The 20,404-nt window shown below is 36.3% G+C and overlaps 3 protein-coding genes and 1 non-coding gene across 5 annotated transcripts; 3 read left to right on the top strand and 1 right to left on the bottom strand.

Moving 5' to 3' along the window:
* Positions 1–449: 449 nt before the first annotated feature.
* Positions 450–1,733, top strand: LOC115957382 (pentatricopeptide repeat-containing protein At3g56030, mitochondrial-like). Its single transcript, XM_031075608.1, has one exon. It carries the CDS (start codon positions 688–690, stop codon positions 1,705–1,707), a length of 1,020 nt encoding a protein of 339 aa, XP_030931468.1. The 5' UTR covers positions 450–687; the 3' UTR covers positions 1,708–1,733.
* A 6,703-nt stretch (positions 1,734–8,436) lies between these two features.
* Positions 8,437–11,136, top strand: LOC115957418 (trihelix transcription factor ASIL2). Of its 2 annotated transcripts, none has more exons than XR_004084356.1 (2): positions 8,437–10,247; positions 10,825–11,121. XR_004084356.1 is itself a non-coding variant. In XM_031075652.1 (2 exons), exons 1-2 carry the CDS (start codon positions 8,668–8,670, stop codon positions 10,836–10,838), a joined length of 732 nt encoding a protein of 243 aa, XP_030931512.1. In that variant the 5' UTR covers positions 8,438–8,667; the 3' UTR covers positions 10,839–11,136. The 2 variants fall into 2 exon arrangements, 1 of the variants encoding a protein (XP_030931512.1); XM_031075652.1 differs by having other exon boundaries at positions 8,438–9,385; positions 10,825–11,136.
* Positions 11,137–12,882: 1,746 nt separating this feature from the next.
* On the bottom strand, positions 12,883–13,540 carry LOC115957522 (LOB domain-containing protein 21). The gene has a single exon (XM_031075789.1). It carries the CDS (start codon positions 13,451–13,453, stop codon positions 12,917–12,919), a length of 537 nt encoding a protein of 178 aa, XP_030931649.1. The 5' UTR covers positions 13,454–13,540; the 3' UTR covers positions 12,883–12,916.
* An 18-nt stretch (positions 13,541–13,558) lies between these two features.
* TRNAI-AAU lies at positions 13,559–13,632 on the top strand. Its single transcript has one exon. It is a non-coding gene; the product is annotated as a tRNA-Ile (tRNA).
* The last annotated feature ends 6,772 nt before the right edge of the window (positions 13,633–20,404 follow it).

A 20,404-nucleotide genomic window follows, 5' to 3' on the forward strand; every position in this document is an offset into this window, starting at 1 on the left:
GATAGTGAAATGTGTTGTAGCTATATTCACTCGTGAAGGGAGTACCTTGAATTAGCTAAGTGTTGGGCTTATTGTGAACGACCATTTTTTTACTTAGACAACAACTTCTCATTCTCTTATACTGAACAGTGTGGGTGATTGATGAATTTTTTTTGCCCTCCGTCAAGTTATAATAATGAGGGCAAGATTTGAACAACTAATATTCATCCCCAAAAAAAAAAAATATATATATATATATATATATATTTTAACAACTAATTACGGTAAACCGAAAAGTTAACTGTTAAGCTACAAAGCACCTAGTACAACAGACTAAGAGCCCGTTTGGTAATATTGTTCTAATAACATTATTTAAATATTATGCAAATATGTGTAGGTGAAAAAATATTGTGAAAATATGTGTTATATTGTTTAAACCACACAACCAAATACCCTCTAGGTTGTGCAAAACATTAGCCACACTCAACTTTTAGAAGCTGAATTTGGGCTAGATAATTGAAAGCCCATCCCGTACATATGGGCTCTCCATCAAATGTTCAACTCATCTTAAAAATGAACTCTTCTAAAAATTCTTCTCCATGAGTCTAGCTTGGCCCAATGTTTTTCATTGTTCGAGCTTCTTCAATAGAAAGCTTAAACCCTAATTCAATTCCCAACTACTCATAGCTCTCTGTTAAACCCTCAGCAATGTCACTTTTCCGAAAACTCCCACACAAACCCCATAATTCCCTCTCTATCCTCTCCATCACCAACCGATTCTTCAAAACCTTAAACCCTGAGCCATTTCCTGATGTACCCACATCGGCCTATTACGACGACCTTGTCATCTCCGCTGGCCGTGACAGAGACTTCGACACGCTCCGCCACCTCCTCAACAAGCGCGTGAAGGACGGTTGCTTCAACACCACCAACACCTTCAAATTCATCACCAACAATGACGTGCCCGCTCTGTCCGTACTGCTCGACGAGCTCACAACAAATACACTCGCTCGCCTCGACAAGGGTTTCGCGCGGAAGAGCGCGTACGATTCACTCGTCGCGCGTCTTTGCAAGCTGAATCAGATCGACGGGGCGCTGCGCGTGATCGAGACGATGGCGAGTGGGGAGTACGGTTTGAACGCGTGTACTTTTCACCCCGTTCTCAACGTTCTGACCAAGAAGAAGGAAATGGAACGCGCGTGGCGCGTGGTGGAGATGATGAGAGAGTTTCAGATCCCGCCAGATCTGACGGCTTATAATTACTTTCTGATGGCTTATTGTTTCAACGGTGATGTGAATTCGGCGGCTGATTTGCTGACTAAAATGGTTCAGGCAGGAGTTAGTGCGGACACGCGCACGTACGACGCGCTGGTTTTGGGCGCGTGTAAGGCGGGAAAGGTTGAAGGGGCTTTGGTGATACTGAGAAGCATGGTTGATGATGGAGTGCCGATGCTATTGTCTACGCACATGTATGTGATAAGAGCTCTGTTGGGGATGGGCTATAATGCACAGGCTGTGAAGTTTGTGAGATGTTTTGCTGGAAAGGACACGTGGCTTGACAAGAATAACTTTGGGTGTTTGGCTAGCAGGTTCATCGAGTTGCAGAGGTTTGATGAGGCTAAGTTGGTGGTGGAGGAAATGAAGAAAAGGGAATTGGAGATGGGTGAAAAATTGAAGGATTTTTACCAAATTAATTGTAAAGATCAAAATTTTAAAATAAATAAATAATTAATTTGACTTGTTAGAAGTTAATCTTAATATCCATTTGGATACAGTTGTTCCCACGTTTGCGTCTGCCTTTTTTTTTAATTTTTTTTTAAGCATGTTTATGATTTTTTGTGGTTGTGGTGGTTTTTTGGTGGGTCTCGTACACTGTTCACAGATCCATTAATCTATTTTTTAAACTCAACTTTCATTAAAAATGGGTCTTACGACATTGTGGGGTCTAATAATTTGTGGTCCTGGTCCATTCTACATCAGGACCCAAGGCCCGAGCCGAGGAGATGAATTGCCGAGAACACACAATAAAAGTCCAAGTTGCTTTGATATGAAGCTGAGGATGATTCTGTCCTCGGCATCCCCAAGGCATTCCTAAAAAAAAAATGACAATAACGGCATAGGAACAGTTTTAGGAAGAGTCAAGCATATCCGCATCGATAGATAAGGGAGCCCTAGATAGTATGGCGACAAAGGATAAAAGAAAGGCTGTCATTACTGCCATTAAATACTCTGCGGCAAACAGAGCAATGTTTTTCAGTTTTTTACAACCATCCCCAACCATTCTGGGTATGGGCTGATGGGACAAGTATCAGTTCTGGAAAGTTAAACCTACACGTGGACGTTGGGAAGGGAGTGAAAGCTACTATAAAAGGAAAAATAAGCAGTCCAGGAAAAGGGTTGGAGGGGGGAAAAAAAGGCCAAGAACTAGAGCCTCCCAAACCGTATCGAGGAGAATGACTCCTCGAGCGAACATGGCTTACTTTTGTATGAACACTATGACCAACCACTGTCCGGTGACCAAAACCTAGCATTTCAAACCCACACTCTACAAATGATATTGTTTGGACCTTTTTACATGCGAACCCAATATCATTTTGGGTCGTTACAAATCGAGTCCTTACAATTGGCGCCGTCTGTGGGAAAGGCTTGTGTGTTGGCATAGGCGGTGGGTCGAGAGAGTTGTTACTTTTAGTAGCCCGTTGCAGTGCTTTAACACAAAGTCCCACTAGGGGCTACATTTCAAAGCGTCGGTAGCATGGATGGTTCTAGGGGCTTGGCCGAGGGGCTAATTCCCCCCCCCCCCAACTACTTAAAAAGCTAAGTTTTGGACAGAACCAAGGCATTGCATGGTCCTCGAACTCAAGCCTATGGGGAAACCAACTACTTAATGAAAATTTCTAAGTTTTGGACAGAACCAAGGCATTGCATGGTCCTCGGACTCAAGCCTATGGGGAAACCAATTACTTAATGAAAATTTCTAAGTTTTGGACAGAACCAAGGCATTGCATGATTCTTGGACTCAAGCCTATGGGGAAACCAACTACCTAATGAAAATTTCTAAGTTTTGGACAGAACCAAGATATTGCATGGTCCTCGGACTCAAACCTATGGGGAAACCAACTACTTAAAAATCAAGTTTTGGACAGAATTAAGGTATTGCATGGTCCTCAGACTTAAACCTATGGGGAAACCAACTACTTAAAGCAAATATCCAAGTTTTGGACAGAACCAAGGTATTGCATAGTCTTCGGACTCAAACCTATGGGGAAACCAACTACTTAAAAATCAAGTTTTGGACAGAACCAAGGTATTGCATGGTCTTCGGACTCAAACCTATGGAGAAAACCAACTACTTAAGGAGGATTCTAGATTGCTCAGACCTACGGGGTGATTATATACTAAAAGTTGAATTAAGTCCTGGACGGAATGAAGACCCCGGCTTGTCCTCGGATCCTCAGTTCTAAGGGAACTGATGCCAACGAGCGTTTAAGTCTGGTACGATCGTACATCAATCCGCAGACCAGATGCCAAAAATGGCTAAGGCCATGAAGGATATTAAAAAGGTGGCGAAGCATCCTAGTACTTCGCGACCTGCATGGGCAGCTCATTTTTGGTTACCCCTTCTCGGATGATTACCTCCTACACAGTGCCAAGCATGCAGCTGTCGTCTCGGTTAGTCTTGGGTAAGTATCCTTTTTTTAGGTCGGCATTGTTATGCCAGATAATTTCAATAAGCTCGGAATAATATATTTTCCTTAACAAGGGCCTCAGCCATAAGTAATGTTTTTTCAGGTCAGCATTATTATGCTGAATAGTTTCAATAAGCTTAGAATAATATATTTTCCTTAACAAGGGCCTCAGCCCTAAGTAACGTTTTTTCAGGTCGGCATTATTATGCCGAATAGTTTCAATAAGCTCGGAATAATATATTTTCCTTAATAAGGGCCTCAGCCCTAAGTAACGTTTTTTTAGGTCGGCATTATTATGCTAGATAGTTTCAATAAGCTCGAAATAATATGTTTTTCTTAACCAGGGGTCTCAGCCCTAAGTGTCGTTCAGAAAAAAAAAAAAAAAAAAAAAAAAAAAAAAAACATATAATCGCACATCCATTCACAGCATAACTATTGCAGAAAAGAAAGAATACATAGAGTAAAATAATGTCAACTTTTATTCATATAAAGAAGTAGTACAGCGTACAATAAGGGGGCTTAAACAAGCCTATACAGGAAGCTAATTACAAAAGCAAAAATAAAAAAAATAGATACAATAAAACGGCAAATCTTTCTAAACTCCGCTCCAGTAGTGATCGCGAATGGGAGGGTGACCCTCTTTGATGGATGAGGAGAAGAAGAGGAAGAAGTAAAAGCACCAGGATGGATCCGGTGATGGGAAAGAAGAAGAAGGGGAGGCAAAAGGAGACACCAGTGAAGAAAGAGAGGAAGAAGCAGGGATACTTAATCCATGCGTCAACCCTGACTCCTAACACGCTGGTACCATATTAGCTATGCTCGAAAGAGAGCGGATGGTACTGACAATGAACAACCCCAGCTCAGTTGCACCAAAAATTTGATGCGATTGAGACCTGCTTCGAATTTTGGCTGAAGGAAGATGAAAAACATCTTGAGTCTCTGCCAACCCTGTCCTGACCGAGCCATCTTAAGCTTCGGAGGGACACGGTGCTTCTGGAGAGGGTGTGGTTCCTTCACCCCCGCTTTTGTCTCAGACATAACACACTTTGGGGTTTGACTGTGTTGATAAGGAAAACTTTGAGCGTGGCTAGAAGTTTAAGACTTTAGAAAGACTAAAGGGTCTCTATTTAAGGGTAGCAACCTCTTGTCCTGCTTCTTATGTGGAAGGTAAGTTCCGTGGCATTTAATCCGTTCAGATTTCCAAGAAGAGCTGCAAACGAAATATCGTCCATTCAACTCCCCAACGCTGTTTATAATCGTCAGATTTGATTGGCATCATAAAGGGAAGTTATTAAAGACGCGCTTCGTACACGGAAACGGCAAGAGCGCATCGGGAGTAAATCTAAAAGAATGTCTCGTAACCCGACACATTTTCTAGGCAGATGAGGAGACACCGACATTAATGAAGGACAAAGTTGGGCCAGCCGTGATACAGGCCCGACATCGCCAAAACCCTCCTCCCCAACCAAGAGGTCCAGCAACAGGATTTTAAGGGGCTATTGTGGGGTCTAATAATTTGTGGCTCTGGTCCGCTGGCCCTGGCCCACTCTACATCAGGGCCCAAGGCCCGAGCTGAGGAGATGAATTGCCGAGGACACACAATGAAAGTCCAGGTAGCTTTGATATGAAGCCGATGATGATTCTGTCCTTGACATCCCCAAGGCATTCCTAAAAAAAAATGACAAGAATGGCATAGGAACAGTTTTAGGAAGAGCCAAGCATATCCGCATCGATAGATAAGGGAGCCCTCGATAGTATGGCGACAAAGGCCAAAAGAAAAGCTGTCATTACTGCCATTAAATACTCTGCGGCAAACAGAGCAATACTTTTCAGTTTTTTACAACCACCCCCAATCGCTTTAGGTATGAGCTGATGGGACAAGTATCAGTTCTGGAAAGTTGAACCTACACTTGGACGTTGGGTGGGGAGTGAAAGCTACTATAAAAGGAAAAATAAGCAGTCCAGGAAAAGGGCTGGGGGGGAAAAAAGGCCAAGAACCAGAGCCTCCCAGACCGTATCGAGGAGAATGACTCCTCGAGCGAATATGGCTTACTTTTGTATGAACACCACAACCAACCACCGTCCGGTGATCAAAACCTAGCCTTTTAAACCCACGCTCTACAAATGATATTATTTGGGCCTTTTTACGTGCAAACCCAATATCATTTTGGGTCATTACAAATCGAGTCCTTACAGACATTATTTACACATTTAAAAATTATTTTGTTATAGTGTTTTCAATTTTTAGTTTTCAACCAAATAAGCGATTTTCAAATGAATCCTTAATTTCAAAAATATATATTGATTTGTAATCGGTTAAAATATATAAATAATTAATTTGACTTGTTAGTATTACTCAATAATGAGACTCGTGACCAGCCCCTATAGTTGGTTGGTACTAGATTTTCTTATGAATTTGAAGGTGCTAATTTTATTGGTTTGTCTGAGAGGAAAGAAGGAAGAGTTGGCCAATATATTGCTTGGTGTTAGAACATTATTACTATTATTATTATTTCTACTACAAGGACATATCTTGTTTTTAGAAATTCCTTCTTATCTTTTAGTTTGTCTCTTATAAGACAAGTAGACAACATTTAAACTATATAATTATATATAACCATACATGCTTTTTGTAAGAAAACATCGAATAATAGAACTCAGGAATTTCATTGTTCTCTCTTCGTCTTTTGTTTGGTTCAAAGATTTCTACAAAATTCTTTCTAGATATTTTGTAGTTGCTTGAGGTAATTTTGTTAATTCATGGATGGTTTGCCAATGAATTAATAGATCATGAGAATTTGATTTCATCTCATGTTTATACATTTTGTTTTTATTCTAATCCTAATCATGTCTCCCCAATTAAGATCATTAATTGAAATAAAGTAATTTGGCTTTTTTTTTTTGGGGGGGGGGGGGGGTGGTACCAAGTTCAGTCTTATTAAATGCAATTTCATGATAGAAGTCATGGGCTACGGGAGGGAATGAGCAAGCTGGTTTGTTTCGGCTGATGAGAACAAGAAAGAAAAGAGACGATGAGAGACTTGAGAGAACTTGAAAGCTTATTTGTTAAGGAGAGAAGTTAGTCTTATAAATAGGAGAGGAAGATCATGATAAAGGAGAAATGAGAATGGGAGTAGATAAAATGAGGGGGGAGGTGACACTGCATTGTCTCAGTACATTGTAAATGCTACAAAGCTTGGTCCATGTCTAGTCGACAAAGACTCCAGATACAAAGTCATAAATGATGTAAAATTGATTGCTCTGCAGGCTTTAGGAGGACATTCCCAACTAGTTCACCCTTCAATAAAGATTTAACTACCTATTTTTACAGTTATAACTTATAACACATTTAGAGTTTCTCCCACACTAACATTAATTATAAAGCTCAAGTTCTCAAGCATTCACCGACTGCCCTACATCATTCCTCGGTTTATCATTTGATTGGGAAGCATCAACATTCACTTTCTACTTAGAGCAACATGATTAGTACTAGTTGACACTAAAAGACAAAAATGAACAATCGCGTAGTTTTGCTGTACTTTCAAGGGTTCCGTCTACTTTCAATAAAAAATGTTCTCTCAAGAAAAAAGCAAATTACCTCCTTAGAATTTCAGAAATTTTCAATCTCAAGACCAAATTATGAAAGACCATTTCTAACCCTGCCCAGTTTTAGTTCTGCCTTAATTTCCCCAGCTCCTTGGGCAATAACCCCGTACAAATGGACTTTCCATCCAAATCCAATATAATAAGTCATCTTAAAAAGGAACTCTTCTAGCTCCTCCATGGGGTCTATCTAAAGTAATAGCCAAATGGCCTTGACCCAGCGAAGCCTACCATCATCACATGAGCCCAAAATTTGAGCTTCTTCAAATCTAAACCTTAAACCCTAATTCAAATTCCGTACAGGATACTATACACAAAACTAAAAAGTCTGTGTCGTTAAAACTCATATATGTCTGTTTACCGAAAACTCTCTCATTATTCTCAAACCCCATAACAATACAATGAAATCTCTTGAAATTTTTTTTGTTGAGAAAAAAAAATCTTGAAAGTTGAAACAAAGGGTAGAGGGCCAGAGGCAACTTTTTATATATTTTAATTTTATAAAAAATCAATAATTATTGAAGAATATGAGAGATTTGAACTTTTGAATATCATAGACACACAAGAAATGTCAAAGCGTTAGGTAGAGGCATTTGAGCATGATATTAGCACTCCTTTGTAGCATTTAGAATTTTAGAAATTTAGTACTACTATTGTCTTTTTTTTTTTTCTTTTTTTTTTCAATTAGTAGTTTAGTACTACTACAGCTTTGATAGACAGTTCCCAAATAAATGTGAATTTTATTGTATTTCAAGTTTCAGCGGCAGCAAATAGGTAGATATTTATAAAAGTATTGTCCTCAAGTTGAAGTTAGTTTGAAGGAAAGGACAAACAAGAAACTTGGTTCCCAAATGTACAAACAAGCATTGAATTCGATGTAAAAATATCTCACAAAATATAACAAGGACATCTACATCAACAATAATGCTCTAACAAGACAAAGTAGTAAAATATTTCCCACCCAATAATACTCATAAAAACCTTAATTTAAATTTTAAACAAACAAGTCTCTCCTATTCAGTTCACTTGTGTCATGTTACTACTGTTACCTAGTAACAAATTAACAATGTGACATTCTAACTAACCAAAGAATCTAAGAATTAACGCCAAAAAAAATCCACACACAAAGAAAGAGACATTTTAATTTTGTATAGTTTTGGTATCACATGTTGAAGAAAAAAAGAAAAGACATTAGATTATAACTAATAACTATAATAAAGTCGTTCCCGTCTAACTCCATTACGGGAGCTGACGTCACCGCCGGTCACAAAAAATGCACGGCCAATCTCCCTTTGAGTCAGAATCCGATGCTTCTTCTTCACTCGCTCTCTCTCTCTCTCACCATTTCTCTCTCTCAATCCCCAAACCCACTCAAACCTCCGACCCATCTCCCTAAATGGATCGCCCGGGTCCGCGCCACGCCACCCGACCCAGCCCCGGATCCGGATCCGGATCGGGCGGTGGAGGACGCGAGGACTGTTGGAGTGAAGGCGCGACGGAGACACTAATCGAAGCGTGGGGTGACCGTTACGTCCAACTTAACAGAGGTAACCTCCGTCAGAAAGATTGGAAGGAAGTCGCCGACGCCGTCAACAACCGTCAAAACGGCGTCAAGCCACGTAAGACTGACATCCAGTGCAAGAACCGCATCGACACGTTGAAGAAGAAGTACAAGGTGGAGAAGGCCAAACAGCCGCCGTCAAAGTGGCCGTTTTATTACCGTCTCCACTCTCTCATCGGCACCGCTAACGCCGTCAACAAGAAACCCACCACCGTTACTTTCACCGTCAAACCCAAATCGAACCCTAACCCTACCCCCACCGACAGTGATGATGATGAAGACGATGAAGAAGACGACGTCGTAGTGAGGAAGAATAGAGTGGAGAGCGTAGATTTCTCAGATGGAGCTGCGTGTAAAGAATTGGCGAGAGCGATATTGAAGTTCGGGGAGATATATGAGAGGATTGAGAGCTCGAAGCAGCAACAGATGATGGAGTTGGAGAAGCAGAGGATGGAGTTCACTAAGGACCTTGAGTTTCAGAGGATGAACATGTTCATGGATGCTCAATTGGAGATCGAGAAATCGAAGCGAGCTAAGTACTCGCCGAGCTCAGGTGATAATTTTGTAAGAGACTCAGTTTTCGCGTATTTGTTTAGTGATTCGTATTTTTCTTGATTTAATTTGTGAGCAATTTGGACCTTGTTTTTGAATTATGAATAAAAGTGAGAAATTTGGATTTGATTGTATAGTTTTGTGGGGATTATGTGGTGAAAGTTGGGTGGTATTTGTGGGCATTATGAAACTAATGTACAAAGAAGAGAGAGCAGTGTTGCAGTGTGTGAGAAGGAATGATTTGGATTTTCCTGTACTTCTCATTGATTTAATGTGGGTTTGATATTATGTTCAAACGGTTTAAGTGTTTTTTAGTTTTTTTATTTTTAAATAGTATCAAATGATTTTTCCTTAATTTTTGATGAGTTTCGTTCGGCCTGGAAATACGAGATCTCAATTCTTATTTTATCAGTTTACTTAAACGAGAATGTGGGATGATCGAAGTTTTGGATTTATGTGTTTGATGGTGTTTAATCTCATTGAGGCCATTGGTGAAGCCACTAAGAGAGAACCCAATGTTGGTCCAATATCCAGGTTTGGCCTGGAAGACAGTTGAACAGCTCAAATTCAACATGCACTGTCAAAACCTAATGTAATTGTAGCCCTGAGGTAGGGTTTTGTTGGGTTGCGGGCAATTTGCCGGGGCTCAGGTTGGCGGTAAAATCCCAATTTTCCTGAATTGTGTCTCTAGTAATTTGAAGCTGTGATGACTGTAAAACTTTTGAGACATGATAGGAATTTTAAGCCAGAGAGGACATGATCACATGAAGCTGGGGCTTATGTTGATTTGATAGGAATTTGGTTGGAATGACTTTCAAGTCAGAGAGGGCATGATCAGAATTTGATGGGATTGAATCACCCAGGTAATTAGTCTTGTCAATTTAGTTTTGAGACAAGATTGTGCATCTAAAGCGTGCATGGCTAATAATAGTTACCTGCAATGCTAAATATTTTTGCATTTCTGTGATTGAAATTTTGCAAGATAGATGAATGTTGTAAACCTATTTCTTTGACACCTGGGATCATGGCATAACCTATAAACAAATCTTAATGTAGTATCATTGAATACTTACGTTGGGTAAGCCAGTACCCATAATTTCACTCTATTCTAAATGTGGAAGTGCTCTGTATACCCATTTTAGAGAGTTGTTATTGATAGCAGATGAACTTTAAGAATTTTCTTCATGGTATTTGATCTCTTTGCCAAAACCAGAAAAGTGGGGGCAAACCAAAGAGAAAACAGAACTTGGTGGTGTGTGCTATCTTCTAATTTCTTCCTTTATCATTGTTTCTAATTAGTTGTTTATTGCCTAAATCTGCGGGTGCAGCCTAAGGCCATCTCTTCTATGTCTATTAAAGTTCATGATGCTGATAGACTTGGCATAACCTTCCAATTAGTCTAATAAGGTTCTTTTTGTGAATTTTGCATACCTTAAACAGGGAAGAAGTTATAAGCTGAGATTGCACGAATGCTTTTCGTTCTTCAAGTGGGGAAGTACAGCCTCTTGATCTCTTTTGAAACATGCTTTCGAACTCTTCTGTTTAAAAGACATGTTGTCCATGAAAGCTTTTGAACATGATGTGGCAGTGTTGTATAATTGTTGTAACATTCAGTGTACATGATTAGTTATTTTGCCACATATCATATCCTGTACTTGTGTTTTGTAATTACCGTGTGATTAATGCTACTTTCTTTATTCATAGATCTCAAAGTTTCTGTTATGAAGTGCGGAGGAATGGGACGCTTGTTTCGGACATGAAGTAAAGCGATGTTGCTTCAACTTGTCTGTGGTCCTATGGATTATGTTTATGGCTTTATGCAAAACCTGCTCATTATGATAAAAATAAAATTAGGGCAAAACTTAGGTACAAATACAATATATTAGACTTTCCCAATTAAATTTAAAAATATGATTTCATAGACCAGTGAAGCACAAACCATGTTTTTTTTCAAGAGCAATAAAATCCAATGCAACCATGCGTTTAAATTTAGTTGGGGACCTAATATACTGTATCTAAGGAACTTACCAAAGTTTTATTCGTTAAAATTTTAACTTTAGTTCTAGTCACTTGAGACATCTGGATATTTACATGACAAAATAAAATCTACAATTTTTTATAGCTATTGACTAACACTGGAGGTATGTCTAATGGAAACTAAGAAAGTTGTAATTTGGTAAAGAAAGTAAGAAACTAGACGCCCTTATTATTATTATTATTATTATTATTATTATTATTATTATTTTGGCGAAGAAGGAACTATAAACTTGTCAGCAACTAACTGTGGTATTTTGCATTTTTCTGTGTTGCATATTAACCTCCTGATTACCATCTAATGTTGAGAATGTTTTGCAGGGTTTAAGCTTTTTCCATTGCTAAGTTACTCACGCTCTCCATGGGTTTAAACCTTTTAAGTCTAGTCAATAGGAGGACTTTTTGAGTTTGTGCCGTGTATTGACATTTATGCATTTTTATAAGATGGCAACAGAGTTGTTAGGATAAGCAGTAGAGTTTCTATCCCTCCAAATGGCAATTAGTTTTGATCAATTGCTGAACATTTCCAACACGCTAATTAGTCATTAGTAGCGGACAAGAAATTTGGGGCATAGGAAATTGTTAATACGTTGTTTTGGCAACCATTACAAGATTTGAGATGCGCTTTAGACTAAAGAGAAACTTTGGATTCGCATTGCAACAAAAAAATGTTGATGGCACGTTGTGGGGTTAGTGAAATCATAGCCAATGCTCTTTGTTGCATGAAAACAGTGAGCACCGACTCTTACTAAATTCTACTTTCAAACAAGCAAGGCCAAAATGTATTATTGTCCTTTATTGGAAATGAATGCTGAGATATGTTGGTACAGCAAGATTGAATGCTCAAGCTGCTCTGCCTTCTGTTGCACTCTGGTCAGAGGATAAGATAGCAATTCAGATCGCCGAATTTGAAAACAATAAGATTATACGATTCCTATCAAACAAAAAAAAAAAATAAATAAATAATTTATTCACACACATAACAATAACAACAAATCAAGCTTTAATCCTAAATTTTTAAATTTTTTGAAGTCAACTGTGGAACGGTCACACGTATATAAGGGAAAAGTGGTTAACTGATAACAATTTATGTTAAAAAAATTATGCCAAAAGTTTTGCAGTAGCTGCAATATGAATATATGATCCTTTGCTGAATCAAAGTGGATCATATTGGTAATTTGGTATTTACTCTGGCTAGGTCTTGCGAGTACAACAGCACAATTTTTATCAATTTCTGGAATTAGGACTTTAAAATTGCAAATCTATAGGTACGGTTTTAGTTATTTTTCTAGATTATTTTCTAGATTATGAAATGAACATATATAAAAATATGCTAGTTGTATCTTATTACATGACTAAAGCAAACATTAGGAGAAGCATTCTAAGTTCTAACTCTCTAGGTAGTAATGAAATATTTACTCAATTCTTGATTAAGAACATAAATTTAAAGCCACGTTCATCAAATTACCATGAGAGAGCATAAATCATGAATCACAAATCATAATACATATGGGATTTGGCCAAAATCATTCACTGGTCCATATCGGCTCAAATCAGATGGACTCTGGCTGAAACTATAACTCAGTCCATTGCAAGAAAAAGCATCAGGGAAAGGAGCTATGCTAATGCGATCATCCAAGATAGTTGAAGATGATAAAGAAGAAGGTGTTGATGATGATGAAGCAACAGCTGCATAACGAGACAGACGAGCTCTAGCAATGGCTAGTTCATGTTGAAGCTCAACCATCTTTCTTTGCAACAAAGCTATGGCACCAATGCACCCATAAACTGGGTCTCTAAGCCTTGCCTCGGCCTCATATGCAAGTGAATTCACCGTGTCCTCACGTTGCTCCTCTGGCACTTCCATGAGGATCTTGCTTACATTGCTTGCTCCAAACACCTTGTGAACCTTGGCAAATTTCTTTGGCTCATCGGAGCGAAAATAAGGTGCAAATATACAATTGGGGGTGCATCTTCTTTTCAAGAATTTGCAAGCTGCACAAGAAGAACTTGAACGGGGCTCATGACTCTTCATGGTTTCAGTTCATCCACTTATGTCCTATCCTTCTCACTTCGACACCATCTCTTATATATAGGCATGCGATTCTTGTATTGAATTGATTGTTACTGTTAATATGCAGGCCTATTAGCTCAGCTGGTTAGAGCGTCGTGCTAATAACGCGAAGGTCGCAGGTTCGAGACCTGCATGGGCCACTTTGTAGTTTTTTGTTGATCCCTAAAGTTTAGACCAGCATATAAACAATTTTAGTGTCTAATTTTTATATACACAATTGATCCCTAAAGTTTAGACCAGCATATAAACAATTTTAGTGTCTAATTTTTATATACACAATTGATCCCTAAAGTTTTGCCCAGCCTATAAACAATTTTAGTGTTGAATTTATTTTTTTACTTTGGCTTGAATACACAATTGGTCTAACGCAAAGGTCACCGGTTAGAAACCTGCATATATGGGACACTTTGTAATTTTTTGTTGATCCCTAAAGTTTAGACCAACATATAAACAATTTTAGTATCTAATTTTTAAATACACAATTGATCCTTAAAGTTTAGCCCAACCTATAAACAATTTTATTGTCGAATTTATTTATTTTTTACTTTGGCTTAAATACACAATTGATCCCTAAAGTTTAGCCCAACATATAAACAATTTTAGTGTCTAATTTTTAAATACACAATTGATACCTAAAGTTTAGCCCAACCTATAAAAAATTTTAGTGTCTAATTTATTTTTTTACTTTGGCTTAAATACACAATTGATCCCTAAAGTTTAACCCATAAACAATTTTAGTGTCTATTTTTATAATAAAATTAAGTAGTAAATTACTTTGGCTTAAAAATACAATTTATCCCTAAAGTTTAGCCCATAAACAATTTTAGTGTCTAAAATTTAAAGTAATTGCTTTCAGTCCCCGTAAAGTAATGATGTGTTAGTCTTAAATTCAACCACGTCATTTCATTTTAGTAACTAAAATTTCTTATAGACTAATATTTAGGTAACCAACAATATATTTTGGCCAATTAATTTTGAACTTAAAGTGGAAAGGCCCAAATAATTGAACATGGGACAACAAAATTTATATTAGTAACCGTGAGAAAGACATGATAGTTTTTGATCTAAAAGAAAGACATGATAGTTCATCAACAAAGATCAGTCTTGCTTTATTTGGGCATTTTTCATAAGGGCTCTCACCAAATTTACAACGCAATGATTCTATCTCTTTTTTCTTTTTTCTTTTTAAAGTGATAAATAAGAGCAATAAAATTATTATTATTTACTTGAGGTGGAACCGAAAAGGTGCTCAAAATAATTGAACATGGGACAGCATAATTTGAATTGGTAACTTTGAGAGAGACATGATAGTTCATCAACAAAGATGAGATGCTTCATTCGATTGAAGAAAAGAAATTTCACAAGAAAAGTAAAACCACTCCTAAAGGAAGTTGGATTTATCCACAAGAGGCAACCCGGAGAGTGCAAGTTAGGAATCTGCACGAGATAGTGGAGCCAAAGATAAAGTAATAGGCCATGCTGGTTTCGTGTTCTTTTTCCCCAATAGTTTTTTTTTCCCTTTCCACCATCATTAACTATTTGAGGTACCACCGTGCACCTTTAGTGCGGTGGTCACTCCACAAGAATAAATGCTTGTGGAGTGTGGGGGGTAAGAGTCGAGATTCAAGTCTCCAAAAGGAAGTTTTACACACATATACATTTAAATTAAGTTAAAGTATAAATTTTATCTTGTAAAAAAAAAAAAAAAAAAAAAAAAAAACTATTTGAGGTAAAGAAATAGAAAGTCCCAGGTGAAACATCTGTTTGCATTGCTAAAATCAGCCAAATACTGCTCAATAATAATAATAATAATAATAAACCTCTGACAAAAATAGTACAATGTTATGTCCTCTCCAAAACAAGTTTTTCTATTTCCTCTTTGTTTTTTCATAAAATTGCAGAATGGAAGTTGAAATTTCCGAGGGAAAGATTTTTGTGCATTTATCAAACAAAATCCAAGGAAAAAAAAGTTATAAGATTTCAATGCCATTAGTTTCTTTAACTTGAACGTAATGGCATGGTTTCTACTTTCTAGCAGTAGTCCAACATTTGTAGCTTATAATTATTCTCATGTTTAATATGTAAGATGAATAGATGAGACCATAAATTACATGTGTTTTGATAATATAAGAATTTTTTAATATAAAATAAAGATATTTTTCCCTTTTATTTTATTTTTCAAAGCCATGACAATTAATGGGTATTATTTATTTATTTATTTTTGATAATTTGCAATATATTAGCTAAGAAACACAGAGATACAAGGAAGAGTCTTTGGCAATAAACAAGATAAATTGATGGGTATTAGTTGTATCATTTTATCTCGTTTACTCCCAAAGACTCTTCCTTCTCACTTTTGTCCATCCAAGACTTGCCTAGGATATTAGTTGTTCAAGCAAGAAACTTGTCTAAGAATACTCTGATCGAGTAATGTTAGAACCACAACTTTTACCACAATGTATTTATGTGGGGAGTAGTGAGTGGTGGAGTGGAGTTGTGAACCCATCACTTTTACTCCACCGTTCATAACTTGTCACGTAAACAAGTTGTGAAAAAAATTATGGTCCTAGTATTTTCTACTTTGATCAATCAATAACATTCTTATCCAAAGTATTTATAATTGAAGGCTAAAGCTCTTGCAGCTGAAGTGCATAATCTTTTCTCCACCAACCCACAATCTTCTGCAAGAATCCCAAGACTCATGCCTCCTTTAAATGGCATCACATCAATCATGCTGTGACTCCAAGAAATGAAGGAAATCAAGGAGAGTGTAGTCATGAATGACTTGACTCATATATAAACACTAGACCACATCCACTCTAAAGTAGGGGGGGGGGGGGGGGGGGGGGAGAGAAGACACTAAAAAAACCCCTGTTACTTTCCATAAATTGAATTTTAGTGGATTTTAACTTAGATATTATAGAAGTTTAGACAAGTACCATATTGGTACTCTTTAATTAAGTGATCTTCTTTTTTAGGTTTTCCAAAACTCTCGTTTGGACAAGTTGGGGGGGGGAGACACTAAATAAACTCTGTTACTTTTCATAAATTGAATTTTAACTTAAGTATTATAGAAGTTTAGGCAAGTACTACACTAGTACTCTTTAATTAAGTGATCTTCTTTTTTAGGTCTTCCAAAACTCTTGTTTGGACAAGTGGCCCACTAGGATTCTTTGCATCATTAATAATAAAAATCATCTTCATGATTTAGATTGTAGACCCACAATAATTGAATACAAATACTTTGCAAATGACAATAAAAATCACATTAATGGGTCTAAGAACAGAATGAGAAGGATTTTTGGACTATGTTGTGGGGAAACTAGTTGAATTTTTTGGCTAATTGGGGCAGTGGCGATGGGGATGTCGTCAGTGGAGAATGGGGGCTTTTTTATTTTTTATTTTATACCAGCAACAGTTATGCTATGTAAAAGAAATTTTTTTACACCATAATACACTCCATTAACCACATACACATTACATAATGATTCTAAAGACACATAGACGGAAATGATTAATTTATAAATGTTTTCAGAAATTTTTGGATTGAAATAAAACTTTTTAAATTTTAAGAACTAAAATAATTTGGAATCTAAAAACTTATCCAAACACATTATAAGCCTTTTTTTAATAAACATTTTAGCAACCAAAAAATAAACTTTCAAAGTAAAAATAAGTTTTCTTTGGTAATAATGAGGTCATATAATATATATCATATATGATTGTAGGTAAAATTTCAAAATCTGGAATTTGTTTTTGTTCTATCACTTCAAGTATCATTGCTTGTACTCCCTACTCAGCATTAATCAAAGAGGAAAGTGAAAATGTCACTTCAAAAGTTTTGTGGTTGAGAAATGAGAAAAAGAACTCAGAAAAGGGACAAAGATGATAATGCTTATTGCTTCCTTCAAGAGCCCACTTCTGTATTGGCCGTCGTTTTCCCAAAAGACAGAAACCCAAAATGGACGGCTCAAAATCTTTCCCACGCGCTGTTGCCAAAAATTCTAGGACCACACATGATGAAAGATGAACGGGTGTGAGCGTCACGCGCGTAATGGGAGAACGGGGGTTATGAGTAATTTAGACTTTTATTAGGGTGAGGAAAATGGGCCGGCCCAAGAATGAATGATTGGAGACGATAGAGTTCCACTTTGGTTGATCTTTGTTTTTTTTGTTACAATGTGGTGTGAATTGTGATCAACTTTTGCTTGACTTTGGTGTGTGAATTGCTTTCAAGTTTCAACTCCACCATGTTTTGGCTCCGGGGCACTTGATGATAATTGATAAAGCTATCTTTCGATACTTGACTTGTGAGAATGAGACTATACATTGTGAGAGAGAGAGAGAGAGAGAGAGGCTATAAGGAGATGAGCTTCATTAGAGAGAGATGAGAGGTCAAAAATGGGCTTCATCATTGGCTTGAAAGATTTTATTGTGGTTTATCTTTGAGCAAACTAAAAAAGATCCAAGCAGTTTTAAAGAGGCAAAAAAAAGTGTGTTCCATTGAGTAACAACATGAAAAAGTATCAAAGTTTTATGAATGGCTAAAAAGGTTGGCCCATGGTGGATCAGGATAGGATAATCCATACTAAAGTTTTGATGTATGAATTCCTACAAAGCTTGGCCCATGTCTAGTCAACATTTGGGCTGGTCATAGGAATTAAAATTGAATTAAGCCATTTGATTGTCTCGCACAATAAAAGTAGGGGTAACTCTAAAGAGTAGAATACTTTTTTTTTTTTTTTTTGGCTCTTGAAAACTTGTGGTTATTTTCATTTTAGCCCTTTATTATTGAAAATTTCATTTGTATCATCATGTTTAATTTTGTTTTCGAATTGGCCTTATTGTTCATTTTCATTAGGATCTGATTGGATGGAGGGAAAGGGAGGGGACATTACTCTCCTCTACTCCTCCTCTCTCGCTTCCCTTCCAATCAAATCAAATCATAATATGACAGTTAAATGTCAGATAAGTGGTGTCTATTAAGACACGTTATTCATATAATTCTAAGTGTCATCAAATTATTAACGGGAGCAAACAACATGAACAATATGAAAATATAATAAAATATGAAGTGTTAAAATAAAAATTTTGAAATGTAAAGAGAATAATGATAATAATCCCAAACTTTAAAAGCCAAAAATATACTTTAATCAAAAGTTCCTCATATAAAAGATATGAGGCACTATGATGTTAATTAATATTATTTTAGAATAATATTATTACGTGCCTTTCATTCTTTTTTCTTATACGGGAAAGTACCATATATTGTATTGCGTACACTCATCGAGATGTTGACTGATATCCTTTTTGAGATCTCCAAAAACAGTAAACTAATAACAAGAAAACTAATACTCCCTCCGTCCCACTTTGTTTGTCCTGTTTGAAAAGTCAAACTTTTTAAAGGAATATCATTTATTATCTTGTCTACCTTTTAAAAATGTATAAGTTTTCAAAACTACCCTTAAATAAATTTATCAAAAATTTGAATTATTAATAAAATAGGGGTATAATAGGAACATTAATAAATTAATGACTTTTATTTTTAGAAACAGGACAATATTTTGGGACATCCTAAAATGGAATAGAGGACAAACAAAGTAAGACGGAGGGAGTATAAGAAAAATAAATTTTGAAGTGGCTTCAAAATTTTCGACTTATTGCACATAAACCAAATAGACAATCCATTTCAGTAGGTAGCCTAGTCAAATAATTTTTGTTTAGCTCTCATAAATATATTAGATGAGAAGGAAAAATAAATAAATAACCAGAGAGAGAGATTAATTTGACTGCTTCTTTTTTTCTTTTATATATTTTTATTTGTTCCATCATATAATTCAAGAATTAATAAGAACAAAATGTGGTTTCAAACATATTTGGAGTTATCTTTTCCAACTTATTATGTGACAAATTATAAGGTTGTTCATGTATATTATTTATAATTTAAACAAGTTACATGATTCATTAAAAAAGTCATGTAAATAAAACTACGTATGAATGATTTTTTAATTGTCATTTAGTAGGTTGGATTCATTAGAATAAGATAGTTCCAAACATGTTTGGAGTTAATCTTTTTCAATTAATAAACAAAGATTTTAGGAGCATCAAGACTTTGTGCTTGCGTGTTTAATTGTCAAACATATTTGTAGTTATTTTCTTCAACCCACTATGTGACAAATTATAAAGCAATTCATGTATATTATTTAGAATTCAAACAAGTTACATGATTCATTAAAAAAGTCACGTAACTTAAACTGTACATGAATGATTTCTTCAATTGTCATTTAATAGGTTGAAATAAGATAACTCCAAACATGTTTGGAGCCAAACTTTTTCTAATTAATAAACAAAGATTTTAGGACCATCAAGACTTTATGCATGCGCGTTTACTTGTTTCAGGGCATGCGTGTGTTTAATTGTTTCAATATATAGAAGACTTGCGTATGGTTGATTCTTTATCTTGAATTCTTCTATATAATATGGTGATCAATCGGTTTGGATTTACAATATATCTTACAAAATTTGCTTCTAATATATCAAAGCCAAAGAATGTATGCAATTACTATGAGCCTATGAGGTAACCAATAAATATTTTATGCGTGTGACACATGCATCTTTTCTCTCATAATATATAGATTCCATATTATTGATGGGAAATTTAGACCCCAGTTGATAGAATTAACAAGTTTTAAACCCAAGTTATTAATTAGATTTATTATGAACAAAACTTGTTAAAACAAACAAACATCAATATCATGTCAAAATCATGCAGCGGAAAAAATAAATAAGACAAGATATGATGACTCAGGAAAACCAATGAAACCAACCAATTTCACAGTAAAAAACCTAGGGGGAAACCTTCCCAAAAAGCAATCCATTATAGTAAAGAGAAGTTTCAGATCTAGTACAAAA

Source organism: Quercus lobata, chromosome 8 (genome assembly GCF_001633185.2).
Source record: "Quercus lobata isolate SW786 chromosome 8, ValleyOak3.0 Primary Assembly, whole genome shotgun sequence".
In the NCBI taxonomy this organism is placed as follows: Eukaryota; Viridiplantae; Streptophyta; class Magnoliopsida; order Fagales; family Fagaceae; genus Quercus; species Quercus lobata.